General features: G+C 41.4%; 3 protein-coding genes across 8 annotated transcripts in view; 2 read left to right on the forward strand and 1 right to left on the reverse strand.

The window, feature by feature from the left end:
- The first annotated feature begins 1,024 nt into the window (after positions 1-1,024).
- Positions 1,025-12,942, forward strand: ttll10 (tubulin tyrosine ligase-like family, member 10). The gene is made up of 12 exons (XM_085781304.1): positions 1,025-1,353; positions 2,422-2,719; positions 2,837-2,981; positions 3,467-3,585; positions 3,703-3,823; positions 4,562-4,647; positions 6,652-6,838; positions 7,260-7,431; positions 8,295-8,435; positions 9,918-10,034; positions 10,116-10,209; positions 12,216-12,942. Exons 1-12 carry the CDS (start codon positions 1,330-1,332, stop codon positions 12,836-12,838), a joined length of 2,127 nt encoding a protein of 708 aa, XP_085637430.1. The 5' UTR covers positions 1,025-1,329; the 3' UTR covers positions 12,839-12,942.
- Positions 12,943-13,922: 980 nt separating this feature from the next.
- Positions 13,923-23,205, forward strand: LOC146984269 (putative pleckstrin homology domain-containing family N member 1). The gene is made up of 11 exons (XM_085781328.1): positions 13,923-14,386; positions 16,454-16,574; positions 17,218-17,364; positions 17,793-17,879; positions 18,648-18,729; positions 18,813-18,949; positions 19,030-19,176; positions 20,387-20,473; positions 20,623-20,698; positions 20,785-20,861; positions 21,730-23,205. Exons 1-11 carry the CDS (start codon positions 14,292-14,294, stop codon positions 21,859-21,861), a joined length of 1,188 nt encoding a protein of 395 aa, XP_085637454.1. The 5' UTR covers positions 13,923-14,291; the 3' UTR covers positions 21,862-23,205.
- Positions 22,183-24,225, reverse strand: part of arhgef19 (Rho guanine nucleotide exchange factor (GEF) 19) — a 32,937-nt gene continuing 30,894 nt past the window's right edge. For all 6 annotated transcript variants that reach the window (XM_085781317.1, XM_085781318.1, XM_085781316.1 and 3 more), the window contains one exon: positions 22,183-24,209. In XM_085781317.1, coding sequence (XP_085637443.1) covers positions 24,055-24,209 — 155 coding nt within the window. In that variant the 3' untranslated portion in view covers positions 22,183-24,054. The remainder of the gene's footprint in view (positions 24,210-24,225) is intronic.

Consider the following 24,225-nt stretch of genomic DNA (forward strand, 5'->3'; position numbering starts at 1 on the left):
ATCCATCATAAACGTCACAGGAAGACAATGTTAAGACGCCAAAAGTGCAGTGATGTGATTCCTTTTTCTGGTTTTAGTTTACATTCTCACACCAAACTTTGTTCAGTTTGCAGCTGATTAGTGTTTTGTTTTTGTTTTTGGAAAACAAGACATTACAGGGTGAAGTTCAGCCTTGTGTCATTCAGAAAAGATGCTGACCCAATGACCCACAAGTGGTAACCTGTGTTCCTAAAGAAGCAGTTACAGCTCAGCTCATTATCAGTGTCCTCTTCTACCCATAAACCTTTGCATTTTGGGAGTACAAACCTCCCAGCATGCCATGATCATGCACCGTACCCTGACTATATGTGTAATTATATGGTTGCCCCGATGCACCCACCCCAATTATGAGGCTAGTGGGAGGAAGGGGGGAGATTATGGGTAATTGCCCACTGTGGCTGTGCCTGGGTGTTTCCCTCCTGAGTCACATCACTGAGACAGAAGGTGATTAGTGGATTTACCACCGAGCAGACAAACACTACGTTGCTCAACTGCATACTTGCTACTGGATTTGGCAGTAGACAATATGATTAATGGTAATGTCTGCCATAAAGCTAATGATACCAAGAGTGATTCGCAAGAGGGATTTAAAAAAAGTTTGTTAAAATTATTTTGCATTTAAAAGTTTTATAATGGAAGTACTAGTTGTAATGAATCATTTTACTGCACTTTTCTAACAGAATCTGAAACTTACAGAACAAGACTTTTCTAGTTTACATAACTGTTATGACTTGAGAGTTTATAGGAGCAAAGCAAAGGGCCAGTTTGCAATGTGCTACACTTAAATTTGTGCCCTGCACCAGTGGGTTTTTCCACTTATTTGCAAAACAAAATGCAAAAAAGAAAATATTATTTTACCTTTTGTGTGAGGAGATAATACCCTGGAAAACGGGCCAATCCATTTTGATTGACACTCTGCTCTCACGTTACCATAGGGTTCACACAACAGAGGCCTACAAGCCGTTAATATTGAATGAAGCTAAACTTAGAGGTGGGGTGGGTGTGGGATACATAATCTTGAGCAGTGAGTTTGGTCTTGAGCTGCTGTTGTTGTAAGATTCAGTCCACAAGAGGCAACTGTTGCTAAGCGCCCTATTACCTGGGTAACCGGTGATTGTTTACTTTGGTCTGGTGGGTTTGCTCAGACTGTGGCTGAGCTGCAGACAGGCCATGTGATTTCAGCCTGAGTCCAGGCCGGTCCCTCTGTCAGCTGTCGGTCCTGCAGTCGTACGACGGGTGAGCGCACATGGCAGAGAGCGGATGGGCTGAGTCTGTGGAGTCTGGCTGCTCATGTGTGTGACACTGGAGTTACAGGTAAAACCCTTTCATTCATAATGTAGCTACAGTGAGGTCAGAGTCCAGCTCCTGACTCTAATACAAAACACTACACGTTCTTCCTTTTAGATTTGAATACCAAATGTTATATCGTACTCGACCTATACAGAAATGTACTTGTAGGGCCTGGTCCGATGGTGGCAGTTGTGGAAAGGTCATGGGGTCATTCGGTTTCACTGGGAGATATACTGTTAGAGGAAGATTAATGACATTTTTTTTTTTGAGATGTAAGATTTTGTTGTTATTGTAAAAGTTACCACTACTCTGCAATTTGTAAATGAGTCAAAGTGAAAATTGTATAGAGTCTTCTGGCAGGAGCGCTTTGAGCTGTCGTTGACCTGCAGCGAACCAGTGACCGTCTCATAAACACTGATTCACACAGCCAGGATTTATACTTCACAGACGTAAGGGACCAATCCTGTCCACCGGTTGGGACAGAGGGCGGGGCTAAATACGCCTACTTCTTGTCAGTACCAGTCTTAGCAGCAGCATAACTGTCTGAAAATATGCCAACTACATAATAGATGCTATCTGTGTGTACCGCTCTGATGTCTGATGTGCAAATTCATATTTATCATAGTTTGTGTATACTCTGTTGTTTTCTTTTAATGTATTTATTCCTACACTTAATATTTAAATACAGGAATTTCGTACATTGTGTTTGTGTATATTCTGGTGTTTTTCTTTTAATCTATTTAATTCCCTTTAGTGCACCTTACAGCAGTTGCTTTTAAAAATGTCGTTGTCCAGGTGACTGGAGCTCTTGAATCTTGAATCTATTCCCTGGTTCTGGTCAAAACAGACGGTCTCATCTGAGTCGAGGTCTGTGTAAGGCTTAAACGTGTGTCAGAGTCTCTCTGATGTTTCTTCCTGATCCTGATGTGTCAAAAGATCATGTTAAACTATGAAACATGATTGGAGAGGAACTTGAAGTTTGTTAGCATGCTAACATTTGCTATGCGAGCTTAAAGTACAGTTGGATCAAAACCAGAACTACAAGAGTATCATGGTTAATAAAACAGATCTCATGTCAGATTCTGTTCACAGGGTCTCTACACACTGACAGGGGTCCACCTGACAGAGGTCATGTCATCTGAGCCCTGGGCGGAGTCCTGCAGGGGCGGCCAAGGAGAGGACACCGGGCGGGGGGCGAAACCAGAGGAGAGAACAGAGAAGCAGGAAGTGGAGAGTTCCTGTGAGGAGAATCAGCCGACTGATCACCGGAGGCAAGAGGTGTCGGTGTCTACACTCGACCATGGCGGCGGCAGGCAGGAAGTGATGTCAGAAGGTAAAGTGGACCCGGTCCAGAGGAAAGAGACACAGGCAAGACGGACCCCAGGGTCAGGTGTGTGTAGGTGTGTGTGTGTGTGTGTGTGATGCTTCATTACAGCACATCAAAAACACAGTGTGTGCATGACAACTGTTCAGTACATGTTTTCTTTGCAATGATAATAATGAGCAGGTGGGTGCTCAGTGGAGCGACATGTGGCCTTCCCAAGGGGCTTGTCTACCTACTTGTACCCACACAAGGACAAGGGTCGGCGGGCAGAGGAGCCGCGGGGGCCGGGCCCTTTCTACTTCTTTGGAGGAGCCAATGGGGCTGAAATGTAAATAAGTATAAGTGCAATACAAATTAAAAATGTATGAAATTTTGTTTTTATATGTTTTATTTTTTCACAAAGAAAGTTTAACACACAGTGAACCATATTATATTAATGTCAATTTGCAGATGTAAAACAGGTGTTAGGGTTGTCTTTTGGATTTGAACAATATCAATTATAAACAACTCAAAAGAAAAGATAATATAAGAAAACTAATAAATAAACAAATATTAAAATGATGTAGTTGTTAAATAATAGTCAGGAAAAAAAAGATAAATCTTGATCCATGAATGGAACTTTTAACCTTCTCTCTTTTGCTCTCTTTATTTCTTTATAGTAAACAGCATTGGACTTTGAATAAATAGTTTTTTTTTTCAGACTGCTGATAACTTCTTCACATCAGTTTGATTTAAGTTTGCAGGAAACACCATTCAGGTGATGTACTGTATATATTGAATAAAATGTTTTTCCTCCTGTGTCTTCTTTCTCAGAGTGTGTGGTTACTGTGAGAGCAGAGGGTGGAGGAGGATTCACGACAAGCACAGAGATGATTTTAAACTCAAGTGGTGTGAAACCAAGTCAACAGCCAACTACTGCAACTTCAGAGGAGGTAGAGAGAGAGCTCACAGGATCTGGACGACTGGGTCCTATCTATCTACATCAGTATCTCAGAGTCTGGATGATGTTTTGCTCCTCTCTTCATCTTATCCTCCCGTCTTATTTCCAGGTGAAAAGCTTATATACCAGATCCCCAACAACGCAGTGCTCACCACCAAGATCGGCCTCATCAGCAGCCTGAGGGAGTATGAGCGTGTCAGCAGCAGAGTGAACCACGGCCGAGGGCTGAGGTGTGATTTGTTAATACAGTCTGCCTGTCACTGTGTCTGTCAGTCACTTCTCACACTGAATCGCATCAGATTGGTTTCCTCTGCTTCTTCAGGAGGCAAATGTTAAGTTCTACTGGAAATGCACTTTCCTGATTGCATGATTTTGTTTCTTTACATCTGGAGAGAACATGATCCGAAGGCCGCGGGGTCTCTGCAGCACCACAATGCTAATGTTGCTAACAGTGGACAACAACACGACACATTTACCTGCATAGAAAAAAAAATGCATGTAGGTCTACTGCGCGAAACGAGTTTTTAAGCTTAAAAACATGTTGTTTTGGGGCAGTGTTTAGCTCAGTTGGTAGAGCACCCGCCCCATGAGTTGAGGCTATAGTCCTCACTGCAGGTGGCCCCGGTTTGAATCCCGCGTTGAGCGGCCCTATCCTGCGTGTCATCCCCCCCCTCTCTGCCTCCCATTCCCTGTCTCTCTCTCAACTGTCCTTTCCATTAAAGGCGAAAAAGCCAGAATAAATATACTTTAAAAAAAACAAAAAAAACCCAACAACAACATGTTTTAAAGAGCAGCAGTTAAAACATCTGACGACACCCGTTTATGATTCTTTACACTCTTACTGATTTAATTGTCTCAAAAGGGGATTATTTATGCAGTATGTGTTTCCAGCAGGTGACACCTTTCAAACAGCTGAGGACACATGAAGTTTAATTTGTGCTTCTTCTTTGTTGTGTTGCTCCTCATAGGCGTCTGAAAATGGACGAGTTCATTCCCACCACCTTCCGCATGGATGTGAAGGAGGAGAGAGACGCCTTCTTCACCCAGCAGGATGGTAAAGTCCCTGAACACATCGCATCACCTACAACACACTCACATCCTGATGCAGAAACAACACAGCGCTGGTTCGACTGGATGTGAGTTTGTTCAACCACCAGAAAAATCAGACGACAGTGAAAGGACATAGTGCGGTTTGTGCAGGACAGCGTTAAGACAACAGTCGCCTTGGTGATTGTTTAATCAAGTGGTTGGAAAATAATGCACTCCACCTCCCATAAGGCCCTGATAAAATCACCAGGGAAGCATGCTGTTTCCATAGCGATGAGTCAGCAGAGGGCGGGGCTGGGAGAGAAGCCCAGCAGGTCTAGATGTTGACCTGCTGCAGCAACAGAGACAAACAACATACATGTGATGGTTTTACACAGGTTTTTTTTGTTAATGCTGCAAACGGACGATGAAATGAGCCACAGCGTCACGACAAACACAGTTATCATCACTGAGTAAACAGCAGAGACTCAGACAGGTGGGCTGGAGTTCATGATGAATCTGTGGAGAACAAGAAGAAACAGAAACAACATTTAAAAAACCTCATTACCTGGAACAAACTCTTGTTTTTCAAGGTGATCCATCATCTGGCAACAGGGTAATTTATTTTATTATTATTTCCCTTTAGCTTTTATTCTCCAGCTCACTGAAACATGCTGCTCCTTCATATTATTATAGCCTTTATTTCAGCTCAAAAGTCATTGAAATCCTCTCCTTATCTATCTATCTATCTATCTATCTATCTATCTATCTATCTATCTATCTATCTATCTATCTATCTATCTATCTATCTATCTATCTATCTATCTATCTATCTATCTATCTATCTATCTATCTATCTATCTATCTATCTATCATATCTGGCGCTTGTATTAAAAGTATATCAGGAATATTAGAACTGATGCATCAACGGAGCAGCCCACTTCTTTATAGAGGCTTCTGCTTGTATTGGTATTTTCAATACAGTCAATATTTCAGTTTCAGTTCAGTTACAGTTCAGCACTACACAACACAATAGTTGACTATGCCCATATCTCTCCCAAAACATTTCACTCATGTGTCAAAACTAAATTGCCCCCAAAATGCATCGTCCCTTTGGTGTTGTCTAAACACTGCAAGTCAAAATGTTTAGATGTTTTGTCACTATGGCAAAGGACCATTGAAAGATCAATGTCCACCTCTCAGTCTTAGTCCAGTCCTTCATTGACAATGGTAGTTTTTTGTCTAGTTACTGTAACAGAACACAATTGTGTATAAAACAAAAAAAAAGATAAAATGAAAAAATAATAATAGGATTTTACGGTAAGAGCAACCTCCAAGGTTTGACATCGCACATTGCACTCACGCTGCCAAGGAAAGGTAACCATTTTTATTACAGTAATACACATAAAGTAACTTCCATACATTTTTTTACAGAGTAAAAAGAAAATGTACAGTATACAGGAAAATATACTGTTATATAAACACATAAACATAAACAAGGAAAATTCTATGTAGCCTACAGTGCTGTAAATAACTATATGGTATTCATGGTATTATGTTCTTGACTAATTTTGACAATTGAACAGACTAATGCAATGCAATGTTGCTGACATGTTTTGGAGAGAGCAACCATTAGACTGAGAAATCAACAATCAGTTTAGATCAACAAGATCTATTCACTTGGAAGTTGCTAAATGTAGGCTACCTGTACTTAATCATTTGCAAAGATGTACTGAGACATTTGCAATTTGATGAAATTGCCAAGTAGTTTGGAGGTTTGTCCATGTTGTTTAGAGAATGTAATTTTTGTTTCAAGAAATGAGCCAAACTAATGGAGAAAAACTTCAGTGCCTCAGTAGATGACACTTTGTTTTTGTTTGTTTTTCTTGCAGGTATGATACTGTATTCTGCAAAAAAAACTGACATTTCACAGAAAGAAAGAACAGGAATCAATAACTTGTCCAAACTGTTGATCAAGAACAACAGTTTTAAACCCTGTCTGTACTGTATGTGTCTGTCTGTGTCTGAGCAGGAGTGAGCAGCAGTGAGGGTCGGATGTGGATCTGTAAACCCACAGGTCTGAACCAGGGCAGAGGGATCTTTCTGCTGAGGAGCTCCGAGGAGCTGACCGCCTTCAGGCTGAAGCTGCAGCAGCTGGAGGACGGTCGGGCCAAGAGGAGGACGCATCAGTACCGGCATCAGGCTCGCATCATCCAACAGTGGGTCAATGTTACCTTACTGTAAAGTCTCAATCATCAGGTTCATGTTTGGAAAACGGGCACAAGAGACTCATTAAGAGTCCTTTAAATGTAGAGGTAGAAAAATGAAACTTCCACATAGAATTAAAACAATCAAATTATAAAGATGCATAAAAACAGTAGAATCATCTTCATAATAATAATACTTCATAAGATTTATGTAGCGCTTAAAGGTGCTTGACAAAGACAAAGACAAGTACAAGAAACAAGTACAAATAACACAGGTTGAGATGCAGGTGGGTTTTGAGCTGATTTTTAAATGAGTGCAGTGAGTCTGATTATTTTGTGGATATTTGGAGGGAGGGAATTCCAGAGAATTGGGGCAGCAATGGCAATCCTTTCATCCTCTCACCTTGAAGCTAAACTGTGACTTCGTCCCCAGGTACATCAAGAGGCCGCTGCTCCTGAAGGGGAAGAAGTTCGACGTCCGCTCCTACCTGCTGATCGCCTGCACCGCACCCTTCATGGTCTTCTTCCGCCATGGTTATGTCCGACTGACTTGTGACCTCTACGACCCCAAATCCAACAACCTATCTGCACATCTGACCAACCAGGTGAGACCCTATACTGTGGAAACATCCGGAGGAACATGACGTTACTGTAGGTTGAGCCTTTCTTTAAAGCATCTGTGATGTTTTTGTTACAGCAGTGCATGTGCGACCACATGACCTTATCAATATCTGACTGAAATAAATCTGAATTATAACTGTATCTTATTTTTTATTAATATCATTAAATCTCCAACACACAGAGACAATTTTAACCATCCTTTTCTGTTATTGTATAATATTCTAAATTAAAAATGTGTATGTTACCATTATTATTATTAGTAGTATTAGCAGTATTTGTAGTAGTGGTATTAGTATGAGTATTAGAATTAGTGTTAGTACTGTAGTAGTATTGTTATTATTATTTTGATGACTCACTGTTAAGTAAAAGGACGAAGTCTTTCATAGTTTTGATAATAAACCAAGTCATAATTGTCTGGGTCTTAATGTCAATTTGATATTATATCATCCAATATTTCACTGTAATAGCTCATTAGTGGTTTCCATAGACTCAAAACAGACAAAATAATTTGTAACTTATAACTTACTAATGACAGTAATCATAAATAACATTAATACTAACATAATGATGATGATAAATTGGCAGCTCTTATGCAGGACCTGTTACATTCACTGTAAAAAAAGAAAAAAGAACTAAGTAATGACCTGCACCAAGTGCTTAACATGAAAACACTGATGTAAAATGAAAAACATTCATGTAAGTAAAGCAAGAATAACTGAATTATACTGTATAAATACAGATACATGATACAAAAAAAAAACTAGTGATAAGAATGAAGGAAGCCTTGTCTGCGTCTCGGTGCTCTGATGCTCCATGTGTCTCTGGTCCCCCTGCTGTCCATCTGCAGTACATGCAGAAGAAGAACCCGCTGTACCCAGAGCTGAAGGAGGACACGGTGTGGTCCATGGACAAGTTCAACACCTACGTCAACGACAGGTTTCATGTTTCCAAGGCTCTGCCCAGGGACTGGGTGCTGGGCGCCTTCACAGTGAGTCCTGCTGCTGCTGCCATGTTGTGGCTCTCTGGGACCAATTAGCCTCCTAATGAAGCTGCTGCTGCTAATTGAGCCTGCGTGTGGTTCAAGTTTGGGTGATGTCACTGTGGTCTGAGGAAACATCATGCTGTTGCCTCAGCAAAATATCACATGTGGTGTTTGGTGGTTGTTTCTACAGAACTACTGCTAAAACAGACATGTTGCAGTGAAACCTCAGACGCTGAGAGTGACAGAGTTAACCACGGTGCACCGGAAACCGGCCGCGTCTGTGCAGAGGTCAGACGTTGAAAAGCCACAGATTTGTTTCTACAGATTTGTTCCCGTTTGTCCTGCTCTGTGTAAATCTTCAAGTGTAGTACAGGTGACTTGTAGGAGACAGCACTACATCAGGCAGGGAGGGTCTAATGATAGATGCTGTCAAGTTGCATTATGGGTAATGTAGGACCTGGCAGTCTATGCCTCTCAGAAACACCCCTACTTCACAGAAGTTGAATGACTTTCAAATTAAAAACTCATCTATAACCCAAAAGTGATGTAAGCTACTACTCTGTTACCATAGTAACAGGGCTACAGTGTAATCAGTGTAATTTATACGCAGTATAAACTGTCAGTGCAGTGGTCAGTTGGTCAGTGGACAGTTTCATGGTTCATCAAAACTCTGTTGCATGATCGCAAATGATAGTAAGTGACCCAAAACATTTCATTTGCCTTCAAAACCACTGAAATAGTAGTTGTTTTATTATTGATTGAGCCAGACTTGTCAATATGTATCAATGCTTTTTCATCATAGTCACATTATGATTGCAATTGACACAAAATTACACCCACAAAACCCTGTGTAACACTTTAGTTCAGTCTTGTTGATCTGACCAGATATTTTTTATTTATACCAGTCACATGTAAACATCTGTGTATGGCAGATTTTGATAACTGTTTCATTTTGCATGTGATGCTCAGACAGTGAAGGAATGTTTATAAGCTGTGAAGAGTTCGACAATTTCACTGAGAATCAGCTGATTAGTTTTGATCAGTGAGACATATACAAATTATTTTTCTTCAGATTTGTGGAGAATTGTTCTTTACTATTTTGCCCACGTACGTCCTAAAAGAATTCAGTTAGAATTAATTAAATTAATGAGAAATTCAGAAGTGTTGTGAACAACAAAGTAACTGTTCAAAGAGCTGAGCTTATTGTTTTTAAAAATGCTTTTGCCATTTGATAATTGAACCAAAGTAAATGAGAACAACTTAAAGGTTCTGCTCAGGTTGTTTTGCTGCCCCCAAGTGGCCAAACACATCAACGATTTCTCTGCATTAAGGTGACATGTAAAAAGAAATCCTTCTTCTCTCTGTCTTAGAGGAATACAACCTTGCTTTTCCAGACACAGGGCTGTAGACGGCAGCTGCAGGAAGTAGCTGATATTGCCGATATATTGACATAGCTGACGTACTGAACAATGGTTTTTCTGTCTCCAGAGGCGGATGCAGCAGATCATGACGCAGTGTTTCTTCGCGGTGAAGTCCAAGCTGGACCGGCGCCTGGGCCTCTTCGACCTGATCGGTTGCGACTTTATGGTGGACGAAGACTTTAAGGTGGGCGGAGTGAGTGACATCTGAACAGAGGTCAGAGGTCAACATGTGTGCGTTAGTGACATCCAGTGTCTGTACTCACAGGTGTGGCTGCTGGAGATGAACTGTAACCCGGCTCTCCACACAAACTGTGAAGTCCTGAAGGAGGTGATACCCAGCACTGTAGTGGAGACACTGGGTGAGCATCATCGTCTTATATTTAAAGGGATAGTTCACCCAAAATTCAAATTTCACTCATTATCTACTCACCCTCATGTCGACTAAGGGCTGGGAGAAGTTTCAGAGTTATCCGTGGCTTCTCTGAGTTACAGGGGGTCTCGGCGTAGCAGTATGTGCATGTCAATATAACGGTTGCAAATGGATACCACTTTTCTTCGTAACAAAAAGACACACCAAAAAACATCCAAATACCTCCATGCTGCTCGTATGTAATGTCTGTCTTGTATTGAAGCCCTGAAATGCAAAATTGTTCCGAAAAAAATTGTTTTGTACAAAACAAGCTTGAAATATAGACTAGAACAATTTCGCATTTCGGGGCTTCAATACAAGACGGACATTACATACGAGCAGCATGGAGGTATTTGGATGTTTTTTGGTGTGTCTTTTTGTTACGAAGAAAAGTGGTATCCATTTGCAACCGTTATATTGACATGCACTGCTACGCCGAGACCCCCTGTAACTCAGAGAAGCCACGGATAACTCTGAAACTTCTCCCAGCCCTTAGTCGACATGAGGGTGAGTAGATAATGAGTGCAATTTGAATTTTGGGTGAACTATCCCTTTAATGTATTTTATACAGTAAAAGATTAGATTTTCTTCTTTTTTGATTGCAGTTTGCCGCTCAGGCTGATGAGGATGTAATAATCTTCTTTAAGTTATGTTTAGGTTTGTCGAGAAACTTAAAAAAAAAATCTTCATGTTTTCATGTTTGTTTTTAAATCTTCATGTTTTCTAATGAACATACCTCTTACAAATATTGTGGAATCGTAACGTTCTCTGCTTCTTAAAGCAGAAGTAAGCGGTCCGGTCGTTTTGGCTAATTCTGCGTTCCAGGCAGGCTTTTGAAACCGTAAATTACAGCTTCAAGTCACGACTTACGACTTTGTAGCGTTCCAGGCAACCCACTCGTATTTTCCCGACCTGTTTTACCGGTGAAAGTCACTATAACGGCCACTCGTGGTACGACTTCACAGGTCGGAAAAACACGAGTTACGAGTTGCCTTGAACGCACCATAACTTCCTGTCAGCCGATGGAGTTAGCAGCCCCCGCCCTCGTCATGGATCTATTGGTCCTCGTCCCTACGTCGCCACATTCACGGCGTCCCTTGGCTGCACACACAGCCCTTCATGCCGTTCTCTCTCCTCATTGGATAAAACTTGTAGGATACAAGAAAAGTTTTCTCCTCGGCTTACAGCAGAGCAGAGTGACTGACAGACCCGTGTTTCGGTCCAAACACTCTATGTAAGTGATTGCTGTCGGAAGATATAACTATTTAAGACTTATATTAACACAAAAATATTGCTTACTTCTCCTTTAAGTTTCCTCAACAAAAGTAAAAAACATCTGGAAAATTACATGAACTTCTCTAGTCCAGTGAGCATACAGAGTTTTTGAACTTTCTCTGCTTGCACAATGAATACAGTATTTAAAACAGACTAAATGGTGAGATGTGAAAGTTCCTTCAAAGATAATTGAGCTTGTTCTCTCTTTGAAATAAATGAGTGGTCCAGAAAGCAGAAGAAATTACAACCACTCAGTCATTCATATTCTCCTATTATTTATTCACTGTGGAGCGTCAACATTTAACATGTTTTTTTATTATTATTCATGCAGCTTCTTGATGCTGATTTGCTCAGATGTTGAAGTTGTCTGTTTGCAGAGGTGTCGTGCCTTTTGGGATCGATAAAGTTGTTTAATTGTGAATGTCAAATTTCACATTCACAAATTTCACAGACATGTCAAATTTTATGTTGTTTCATGTTTTCATATTTTGTTGATGCCAAACATCCTAACATTTCACATTGCGTCTTTGTTTGCACGGCACAGTCACAGTTCCCATCACCAGATGTTGAACCTTCCTCTATGTTACATTATACAGTAAACGTTCACAGTAACAGGCCAAAGCGTGACACCACCCATGTTTTTTTTAATTTATTTTTTTATCTGCTCTCGCTTTTGTGTAGATTTGACCCTGGAGATCTTCAACAAGTGTCGTCTCAGGCAGACGATCCTTCCTCTGTGCAGTCAGAGGGAGTTTGTTCTCCTCCACAGTGGAGTTTTATCCTCTGGTTCTGAGCCGAGCTGCAACAAGACCAACACACACAGTGACGTCTGCAAGGAAATCCCCTCAAAGACCCAAAGGACTGAACCCAGGAGGTGCAGGTCAGGAGCCGAGGGCAAGAACGTGACCTCAGCATCTCCTGATGATTCAGGACAGGGTGGTGCATCAAAGTCTGGACTGCGGCACCGCACCTCCTCACCTCTCTGTCAGGACTCACCTTCAGTGCAGAAGCCTTCACGTTCAGACAGCAGCTCACACACCGTCGGGACTAAGAGCCACAGGCCTCGGGTGCAGCTCAAGCTCAACGGGTGCACTTTACATGACCGCTCGACGGTCGCCAGCAGCCTGAAGCGGTCAAAGACTCAGATAGTCATGTCATTGTCTTCATCGGTGCTGGTGCTGGGGACGAGGTTGTTTCCACCTGACGCCGAACCGGTAGTGTGTGTGAATGATGGAGAAAGAGGGGGGGAGGAGCTCAGAGAGGAGACAGAGAGTTCAATGGATGAAGAGAAAGAGGAAGTGTGAAACATGTGCAAACAGCTGCAACCTGAGCTTGAGTCTAGACATTATCAGGGACATCCAGAGAAACGTTAACATGACAATAAAGAATCTATTTATCTCAAAACTGACACCTGGTTTCTTTAATACTTCTTCTTTATATGAATGGTTTATAACAAATATATTCATTAGTAATTAATTAATAAGTTAAGCATTATTAAATAGTTAATTCATCATTTATAAAGAATTATTCCTACATTGATGCTAAATAAGTATGTGATTTATATACAGTTATAAATGTTTAACTGTATAATGTATTTTCATACGTAATCATCGATATCGAGATGTCAGTGGTTTGTAAGATCATTTATGAAGTGTCAGTATGATTTACAAACTTCTTAAATAAACATTAAGGCTGCACTTCATGTACTAATGGTAGCTGAGAGATGTTTTATAAACACTTGTCAATACTGCGATTCATGATTAATTTAGGTAGTTACTACAGGTTAGTTAAGTATCTTATAAAAACAGCCATTAACAACTATTGTGACCCTACACGATTGTCTAAAACCTGTAAAAACTGTGTATTTAGTTGTAACTTATAAACTGTAAATGACTCAATTAATAACCTATTTACTGTATAACCATGATGTGGTTGAAGCACATGAACTTCATCCTCACATCAAATGCAAAGTGTCGGATGGAAAATATTCACAATCCATCAGTCGTCTCGTCTTACATCAGGTTGCGTCACTTCACAGACATGACTGTGTAGAAACCCTGTCGCCATCTCACTGTGATTCTGACCAGCAAAGTGGGAACACTGGGCTCCAGCTCTGCAGTTGTTGTGGTTTGTTGTTTTGACTGCAGCTCTTCACCTCCGTGTTTCATAACTCATAATTACCCATGTTCAGACTCTGTGCATGTAAACACAGGCAGGCTTGCTCCCATCTTTCCCAACAGGATGCTTCGACATGAGAAGGTGTCATATTGTTTTCTACCAGCTTGAATGTCTCTCTTTTTTTTTAATTTGTTGTCATGCTGAAGCATCAGCAGCTTCCCTGTGCTGTGAGGCTTCACAGTGTAAATGACCAAACTGAGGAAGCAGCTCAGCACAGTGCAGACAGACAGCCAACCGACAGGAAGGAAGGAACAACAACTACACGCTGCAGCTCGACAAAAACTTTTATCTCCAATTCCTCTTCAAAAAGCTTCAACATCTTTTCTTCTTGGGCTCTTTGGACATGTGCTGGCAAAAAAGGGGGAACTAGAGATTAGCAGCAACCCCCTCTCCTCCTCCTCCTCCTCCTCCTCCTCTTCTTTCCCTCCCCTCAATATCCTCTTTTGGACCCAACCAGCCCCCAGTTTTTATGTTATCTGTTTGGTTTTAGTGTGTCACACACACACATGGTGTGCCTGGGCAGATGGTGCTCAGTGTGTGGACTAGAAGCTGAGACAAGGACAAGACTCCTCGTCCAACATGGGATGCTGCAGTGTGACCCAGAGGCATACTGGAGTGGACGAGGTGGGCCCAGACGAGATCGAGCTACTGGAACTCTCTGGAGATCATTTAGGGTAAGACACAAACACACACATCCACAGTTTAAAGCTATAACTTTTTTTAAAAAATAGAAAAAGCACTAGTGGGAAATCTACACACTTGTGACAGCGCAGTGGTGGAGAACAAAACATTGCAATAGAAATAAGAAGGGGATACGAGAGTTACCTGTTGCGTGAGTTCTTTTCATCACCGCTTCAGAAAGTGTCTAGTTTGTGGTTTAGTGTTGTGCAGGAGGAAGCGGTGTCTGTGTGTGAAGTGAAAAGTACACCAGCCTTTTAGCAGCTTCTCTTTCAACCTCTGTGGTGTTCTTTGGCATTTAATGGGTTATGTTTTTGAAGTTGAAAATGCATTTTCAACAAAAACACAAAAACAGGTTGCCTCCTGTGTGACCTGTTTCAGAGCTGCAGAGCGTTCGCACCGGCACATACAGTACAGTACATGCCACATGCTTGTTGTTGCACAGTGACAGGATGTAACATCAGGCAGAAAAGCTCCAGGTTCTGTGGTGAAGAAGAGATAAAACATCAGCAGACTGACAGAGCACATCCATATGATTCATTTTACTCATTACCACCCTGCACAACAACAGGGCAGAGCAACTAATTGGCTCCTATTTAGTCAACATGAACTTGGGAACTCAGTGATGCTGCACTGATGTGATTAGCAGATTATTATAAGACAATGGCTGCAGCGTGGAGAGCGGTTTAATACAGAGTCGGGTCGGGACAAATCTCCACCGGCTCCCAGGCCGAGGGATTAGCAGCAGCTAATCACAACAGCAGCTACTGGTCCTTATGTGTGGATGTTTATTGATTACTACTGTACTTAAACCTCAGGCTGCTCATATGTCACAGCATGGAGGAAGAGTAGTACGTGCTGAGAAACACAGTTACATGCAAATCCTTATCCATATATAGTAAATGTTTTTATGCACTTGCGCCAACAGGAAATTATGGTATTTATGCACCAATGGAACCATGCCAACCAAAATGTGAACCTGTTGCCACCATTTGCAGTTCTTTAATTAATTGATATTCAGTTTTCTGGGGACTCGAACGTAGCAGTGGCACAAACCAGAACATTTACAACCTCTACTGTAGTTTGGTTGACTGGTTCTCCAAACAGAGAAATAGCACCTTATAATTAACAGAGTTACTAGGCCAGAGACTTTTGTTCAGTAATGGCAGATTTATTATAATCATCAAAATAATCTTTTTTTCTTACGTCTTACTCTCACTGACTCTTTTAGTGGTGCTTCATTAAAAACTTTGCTCGATAGCACCTGGTCAACGCCCTGCGAACAGTTAGCATGAGGTGTTGAACTGGGACAAAGCTTCTGTATGTAATAGACAAAGGAACATGGCGGTGCAGGGTCAGCAGGAGGGTCTGGGCTGCTGTAACTACTGTAAGCAGATTAAGTGGAGCTGCTGCTGCTGCTACTGCTGCTGCTGCTGCTGCTGCTGGGCTTCAGGAAAACGTCAATGAAACTGTGACTTCCTCAATTCTTTGAAGCTCACTGAAGCAGAAACAAACTCCAAATACATACAAATTGAGAATCTGCTGCGTCACCAGAGCCTCTGCTTTTGTCAAAAGAGGTTATATATCGCCAAGGTTGCGGGGCAACGTAAGGTAATGGCGGGAACAGCCAGTGACACACAGAAACAAACATGGAAGTAATAAAACTGCAGTTCTTCATATTAAGATATTTAACTTAACAGAAACACAGACAGTAAAGGTATCCTGTGTTCATTTCCTACTTCATGGTATTTGAAGCTTTTGGATTAAACCCAGGTTTAGGGCGATGTTGGAGCGGCCCACTCAAAAACCACCATGGAGGCTATATCCATCTTTACGTCCATTCCACAGTTACAGTGACAACATCATTTGAAGGCAATATGTTTATGTTATGGTTTTCACAACCTAACATATTATATAAGCTGAATTAAACTGTCACACTGCAAAAGACAGGATAGCCCTGCAGCAGTGAGACCATAGAGCTAACCACTGAGCTGATGTTCCCACTGACGAGCTTCTTGTGTGTGTGTGTGTGTGTGTGTGTGTGTCTTTGTTTGTTTATTCAGGGTGTGGAGTCTGGCAGAAACCCGTCTTCAGCTGTCAGTGAGGAGGAGCAGCAGAGATGAGCAGCAACTACCACCACCACCACCACCACGCTACCCTTCAGTACGACACCTGGAACAAGAGGTCACCAAGTGTGTGTGTGTCTGTGTGTGGTTGTGTGGGGCAGGGCAGTGGCAAGTGGAAACTTCAGTTGTGCTATTTTCATAGCGAAGTTAACACTGGGCAAACATGTTTAACACTTACTTACTTGGCGTTTGAGCAGAGTGTGGTGAGATATGCATCACGTGAATATCAACAGTTTCCACTCTGTGCTGTTATTTGTGTTTGGGCCAGACACGCTGCACACACACCCACACATTGTGGGAATTTCCATGCCAAAGTAAGAGATGCATTCCCTGTTTGGTGTGATTCAGATTTTACAGGAAATTAAGGAGGAGGGAACTCTGCCATATACAGTACATCTGTCTTTTCACAGTCGTTTTCCACTTAATTCAGACTTTGAATTGTTTAAATATGAAGAACCCAGATCCCCGAGAGACACTGTTTTCATGTGCACATATCATATTCCTGGGGTTGTGCAACACTTTGGTCAAACAGCAACAACTGCACCTGTGAGTCACACTTAAGCTTGCTGTGTAATGCCTGACTCATGGTAATGTGAAGCGTGGTCACACTGATGGGGACACTGATATAAGACGCTGTATGTGTAAAAATAAATGAACACACAATGATCAGATAATAATGATGTGTGTGTATGTGTCTGTAGGTGGTGCTGTGGGGCAGGAGCAGGGATGAGCTGTGCCACAGGATCTACTCCCAGCAGCCAATCAGAGGCTGGGAGGGTCAACCCGCCCACATGTATGGAGAGGTGATCCACTCCACCCTGGCATCCCTCTACAACAAATACACACGGGTAACAGAAAATTATTTTTTTTATATATATGTTTTGTTGGTTATTGTTTCCTTTGTGGGTCCCACTGTAGTAATACTGCACAGAAGCAATGTTAATGTAGATTTTTATTTTTTGTTTACCTTGTGCAAATTATTTCACTGATGACTTTAATGCAAACCAAATTTACCTCTGGCTACGAATAAAGTAACTTCAACTAAACTAAACCAAACCAAACCAGTTTTCCAGTTGTTTATTCCACATCACTCGCTCTCTCATACTGTTTTATTTCTGTAACTACACTGTAAAAGTAAAAGTTGAAAAAAACTGATCACTGTGACTTTGTACTGTTGATGTCACAAATATTAACAAATGATGAAGCCTCAGATCAAACTGTATTTCTGAGGTGCGAAGTCGGGTGTTGATGCTGCGTCATGATTGTCTTGTTGCAGGAAACCAGTGACCACTTCCTGGTGTTGTTCTCATTCCACCTGCTGATCCTCTCAGTGGACCACTCCCGACAGGACTTCATCTACCAGGTAAAAGGACGATGGTCACAAATGTAAAATAAATCTTTAAAAAAACAAAAAAAACAAGAAGAAGTCCGGCTGTTTGTCTCTTTTTCTAACAACAGGTCGAATGGTGAAGTTCATCTGATCTCTACACAGTGATACTCTTGTTAACTTCATTTCCAGCTGCAAACAACAGGAAGCAGAACAAACTGTTCACTGTTTAACAATGAGTTACACCGAGACCTAGAGACCTAAAGCAGAACTAAAAGGATAGTGAAGATTAGACATCAAAAACTGGTCTGAAGCTCGTCTTACTTGTACATCCTGACTAGATCAAACCTAGATCAGACCTTGAGTCCTGCCCACAACCTGTTGGCTCCATGTGCAGAGAGCATCAAGATGGTTAGAGAAACCACAGAGAGACTCAACCACATGTTTGATCCTCAGTCAGACCCAGACTCACAGGGAGGAGTCTGTTGAGACCAGAACCAGAGACTAACAGAGTGGTTAGTATAGTTAGCATCTTTTATTTATTGATATATTTTTTATGTTGTCTGTTAGCTTGTACAGTCACTGGCACAGTGTTGGTGGTTGTGCTGATGCTAACTCTCTCTGTCTCTGTGCAGAGGAGGTTTCAGGTGTACATAGCTTCGCCTTCCGTCCCCACAGTTTGACAGGATTGGCTCATAGTTTCACTACAGAACAGTGTCATCATCATATGACCATATTAACAAGGTGAGAAAATCTTGTACATTGACAGCCCTGACTTTAGTTTTTCTCTCTCTTCCTTCACAGGGCATCCTCCCCCTCTCTGGACTCAGCTTCCAGCCCGTCTCCCTGGACCCTGACACGTCACCACACATGTTTGAGATCAGCAGTGAGTCAGTGGAAATCACCAACTCCAGCTCAACGCAGCATAAAGCACAGAGCGTGATTTATTTTGTTCCCTCTTTCATCCAGGTCCAATGGTGGATTCCAAGGTGTTCGTCTGTGCCAGTGCTGCAGAGCTGCAGAAGTGGATGCAGCAGATAGAGGACAGGACATACAAGTCAACGGCCCAGCCCATGAGCCCGTCTCACTGCGCTCTCTCCTACCTGGTAACCTACTGTACTGGTTGTGACTCTAAACCTGTCTGCTTAAGTTCTAGTTAATAACTTATCACATATTCCTCCTCCAGTTACCATGCGATGTTCGCTGGAAAAGAGAAGAGCTGCTTAAATACTTACTGCAAGCTCCAATATGGCAGTGGGAGGGTTCACCCATACAGCACATGGGTCAGCCAGGATTCATATCCCTCGTCCACATAATCAACTCACAGAGACAGGTAATCAGTCAATCAGTACCTCCTCACTCTGCTGCAGCAACAATCTGCTCTGTGGATTTAGGTCTTAAGTACTTTGACATGATGAAATGTCTCAGTCGTAGAACATAGATACAACATTTATTTAAAAGAAAGAAAGAAAAACAGAGCAGTCATTTGGTTGGATTAATCTTTCAGGGGGAAGTGGTTGTTAATGCCGTTAAAAACAGGATCAGCTATTTGTCACCAAAACAAGCTTGCTTTATTAAAATGACAAATACGTTTGTGTGCAGGAGGCACACAGCACAGCAGGTGTCATGGTGTCAAAAAAGGATTAACGGATTAAATTGTGAGCACAAAATCAGACATTCATGCTGTCAGAGGAATTAATTCATGTGCGTGAAAGAAGTAATTATGACTAAGATGAGAGCAAGGAGTTTATTCTGCAGAGGTTAAGATGCTGCGAGTACACAGACTGAAACATTTTGTTTTTAGGGGACAGAATAAGGAACAACGCAGCTGCTAACTCTCTGCGTGCCCCTCTTTCACTGACCCAGTTAACTAAAGACACAAATTAAGATAAATTACATCATTCCCACAGGCACAAATTTGCTCCTACAAACTCAATAATTTAATAAATACAAGTTCACAGTCTTGTTCTCTCTGGTCGTCTATACAAACCATATGAAACCAGAGGCTGTGTCACCTTTTATTTTTGTCTCAATTTTCTTAAATTCAGAACCACATTTCCCACAAGGCCCCTTCCCTTATCCTAAAGTGAGATTGTATCTAAATAATGTTTCTGAGGTGGATAAACATGAGGTTGTGTTTGTTTGCACACTCTGAGTGATGATCTCATCTATTTAACTGGACCTTAACTGGTTCCTCATATTGTCATGGAAATAAAAAATGTAAATTGATTAAAACTGAGGTTTTATTTTAGTCGCTGTGACCGTTTCCTCTGTCATAACAAGAAACTTTTTATTTTATTTTATTACGGCACCATGTAATTCAGAGGCTTTACAGTAGAGCAGTGGAGTAAAATACAATTAGAACTAAATTGAATAAATAGAAATATCTAAATACGTAAAACTTTATGTATTTAAAGGTAGGAAACCTAGGACACCATTTTAAAAAGAGGCTCTGTAGTGATAAAAGGCACTGATAATATAGTGTGTGTGTGTACAGTACAGTAGTTGATCCAGCTCAGTAACAGTGGTGTGTGTACTCTCAGGGGCTCCAGGAGAGACTGATGGTTCTCTTCCCTCAGGACGTCCTGCTGCTGTCAGTGGACAATAAGAGGCTCAACATAAGATACGAGGTGCTGTAAAATATCAGCACAGTCACAACACAGCACTTGTTCTCTTGACACATGACATATAGACGGCGCACAGCATTTTGAATGGGGAACCGGAGACTCAAGTGTCAGCAGCAAAATGAAACCTCTCTCCTCTGTGTCTTGTTTAACAGGGTCGTTTACCTCGACACAGCATCGAGGCCGTGGAGCGCTCAGTCCTGAGTGGACGTCTGGAGTTTGAGCTGATAGGTGAACGTCTGTGCTGTATTTATTAAATGTAGTTGTGTTGGGTCACATCGACACAGTCGTCTCAAAGGATCTGTGGTGTGTTTCAGGTGAACTGATGGAGCCTCTGCAGGTCTCCTGCTCCTGCCTGGACGATTATCAGACCTGGATGTTTCACTTACAACAGGTTGCTTTTCTTCTGAAGTCACGTTCGATTATACGAGTTTCTTCGAGATGTAATGTCTGTGAAATTAATCATGATACTAATAATAGCTCTAATTTATATACCAACAAACAGCAGGTGTGTGGTTTCAGAGGTCTGAGCGATTCCATGGATCGCAGCACAACGTCTCAGCCTCTTTCAGCTCAGTTTTGTGTTGTTGCCAAAAAACAACGAATGTTTTAACCCATTAACAGCTGCAGCTTTCTTAGCAATTGCCAGCTGCAGTTGTTTTTTTTAATAATTAAAATTTTTATAGCAGGAACAAAGCAACGGAAAGAAAAGACAAAAACAAATAGCCAGACAATGATAGACACTTCAAATATATGGGAAACAAAAGTGTTGTGTGATTATAACAACATGGTTGATACTTGGACTTTGTAGCAAATGAGTACAAGTTACAATGAAATCCATCAGACCACAAGTATTTTTTTTACAGATCCAGAATATTCCCTCCAGGTATAAACACTGAAGCTGTCCCATTAATCATTTGTAAGATAATTATTCCAATTTAATCCTCCCAACATTTTTTAACAAGCTGCAGTTTCCAGCATTTGGACCTTCCACATATTTAGTGTGGGTGTTTCAGGCGTGTGTGTGTCTCCTTCCAACACAGCCGCTGTTTTTAATTCGGTATGAAAATCAACTTGTAGAGACATGTCTGAGAGCAGCAGCAGAATTTTGTCCCATTTTTTCATTCAGGGGGGGGGGGGGATCTTCCATCTGAAGTTGTGTTTATAAGAAATATTCAGTTGCCATGGTGACGTCTAGTCCTTTAAAAATATGATGCAACTGTGCACCAACAAGGTTTTTTTTTTTGTCTTTTGATCTGCAGCCAGACAGAAGCGGCCACTTGGCTGCGAGTCAGCCGCCGCCTCCCATTGTGCCGAAGCTGCACAGGAGCAGGAAGGAGTCGCAGGAGCCGATGATACCGGCCGACCAGCGCCAGGTCAACGGACGCAGCTGACTCAGCACTCATGTGTAGATAGCATGTACTGTACATATGATTACCTTAATGTCTGATGTCTGCGCCACAAAATGGAGACGCAGCAGCGACGGAGATGTTGTGATACATGTGGGTGATTTCATCGCTCTGAGACTGATGAGATACTTTTAGCTCTTTGATGTGGGGACGAAGTGAAACGAGGCCACGACCCAGTTTAGGAGCAGCTGTTGAAAAGTTAGATAGAGATTGTAGAACTGCAGACCAACAAACTGTACATACAAACATAAACAGAGTAGTTTTCAGAATAAACTGTTTAAAATCAACATTTCACTACAAGATAAATGAAGTATCTGTTTTTATTTCAGTGGTTAAACATTTACAGTAGTGTGGAGAAAACATCCAGTAAACATCCAGTGTGTTACAGTATTTATATTCATCGTGCTTTTAGAAATTACTCTGTTGGCAAAGTTTATACTCATGGAATGTCATAATATCTGTTACATCTTTTTATTCATATAAATTATTGTCAAAAAAAAGTAAATGAACCATCTTCTAGTCTTTATACATGAAGCCATCTACAGTAAAAGTCCATTTACATCAGAATCTCCTTAGAGAAGGACCAGCTAGAGGAGTATAAATACACGCGCTGCAACAGCAACCACTTAAATTACAACTAATAACTCAAGATAGAGAACATAAACAAAAGCAGGTTATAAACAGTTCATGTGCCACTGGTCAAGTTTACATTTCCATGTTGATTATAGTGGTTCATTAACGACGGGTCTCAGCTCAGTTACACTGGGCTGACGAGCATTAAGGGGCTTTTACATTTAGTGAGGGGAGTGGTGTGAATGACGAGGCCTCAATATATATCAGTGCTTAGTGAATAACTGTTAAGTTATTATTATCAGTGTGATACAATATCGTTGCTTTCATTCAACTGGTGCTAAACTGGGGCTTTGACCATGAATACATTTGATGATAAATGTGCACGTTTACCACACAGCTGGTGTATCTTCAAGTACAGTAAGTGTCTCATGATACATTTGGTATGATTTTCCACCTCCTGGTTTTCAAGAGCAACGCTAATGTCATTTTATTTATTTACTGTCAACAAATGCCATGAAAAGATCAAAAGCTACAATATGACGACCATCCATTTCTCAATTTTCTGTTTCTTCCCACTGAGAGTTGAGCTTTTAAAAAGATTACAAGCATCAATGTTTATAAATTAAACTGCAGTTCTTAGCAAATGTTACTCAACAGTAGTAAACTGTTATTCATCAGCGGATTAGTACACATTTATTGCACTAGTTAAGTGGTTCCCAAACTTTTCCAACTCACTTGAAAATCTAAAAAACCTTGGTAGCCAAATAACGTGTCATACATTCAGGACTAAAGTGAAAACAGGTTTTGTTGCTTCACCATCTGCCTTGTGACTCTTTGATTTATCAGTGATAAGCCTGAATATGAGAAAAAAATCCTTTTGACTTTTTCAATAAAAGGTTTTTGAAAAGAAAACCTCATTTTGAAACATTTACAATTTGTATTTTCATTTAGAAATGTATGATTGCATATTTTCACAAACATTTTACAAGTTTTGTAAATACCTTGTTATACCTTCACAATCCACCAGTGGGCCCTGGACCACGGGGTTGGGAACCACTGGTCCCATCAGTATCTGCAGCAGCAGGATGTGTGGGACACAGCTTCAACTGGTCTTTTCATGAACTTTGTTGACAATTATAAAAATGCAGAACAAAGTTTGACTGATCCTTCATGGGATCACAGCACTGACCAAAAAAAGTTAGTGTTAGAATGTAAGACTGTTATAGACCAAACTAATTAAGCTTATTTAAACTATTCGTGGAGGGACATGAAGTTCATGTGCACACGTTCGCTCTGATTTAAAATGGTCCTGAAATGCAGTCGCTGAAAGCATAAAGTAACTGCGCATAGACAGAGTAGGAAGTGCACAACGGCTCAAAAAAGTGAATCCACAGACATTTATTGTGAAAAGTCTGTTGTAGTGAAACTGTCAGGAGAGGCTAAAGGAAATGATGACAGGTAATACATTTGTTTCAGAACCTGCAAACCAAACACAAAGGCCCCACATCTAAAATGAAAACAATGATCCAGAAGTTTAAAGGTGAAACTTGGCCACTGAAATGTACCTCTGACCTTCTGACCCCGGCTTAACTGTGGGAGGCCCGGTTAGTCGTCTCCCTCCAGCTTCTGTGTGACACATTTGATGCGGATGTTTTCACGGAGGTTGCGGAGGCGTGCGCTGCGACTTGTGATCTCCTCCACGTAGGTTTTGGGGAACCAGCCCCGCTCCCCGTCTGACAGCCTAATGCCCTCCACCCAGCCTGGTGGACCAAACAC

The sequence above is a fragment of the Trachurus japonicus genome, chromosome 7 (genome assembly GCF_045865225.1).
Source record: "Trachurus japonicus isolate A0001 chromosome 7, Traja_1.0".
Taxonomy (NCBI): Eukaryota; Metazoa; Chordata; class Actinopteri; order Carangiformes; family Carangidae; genus Trachurus; species Trachurus japonicus.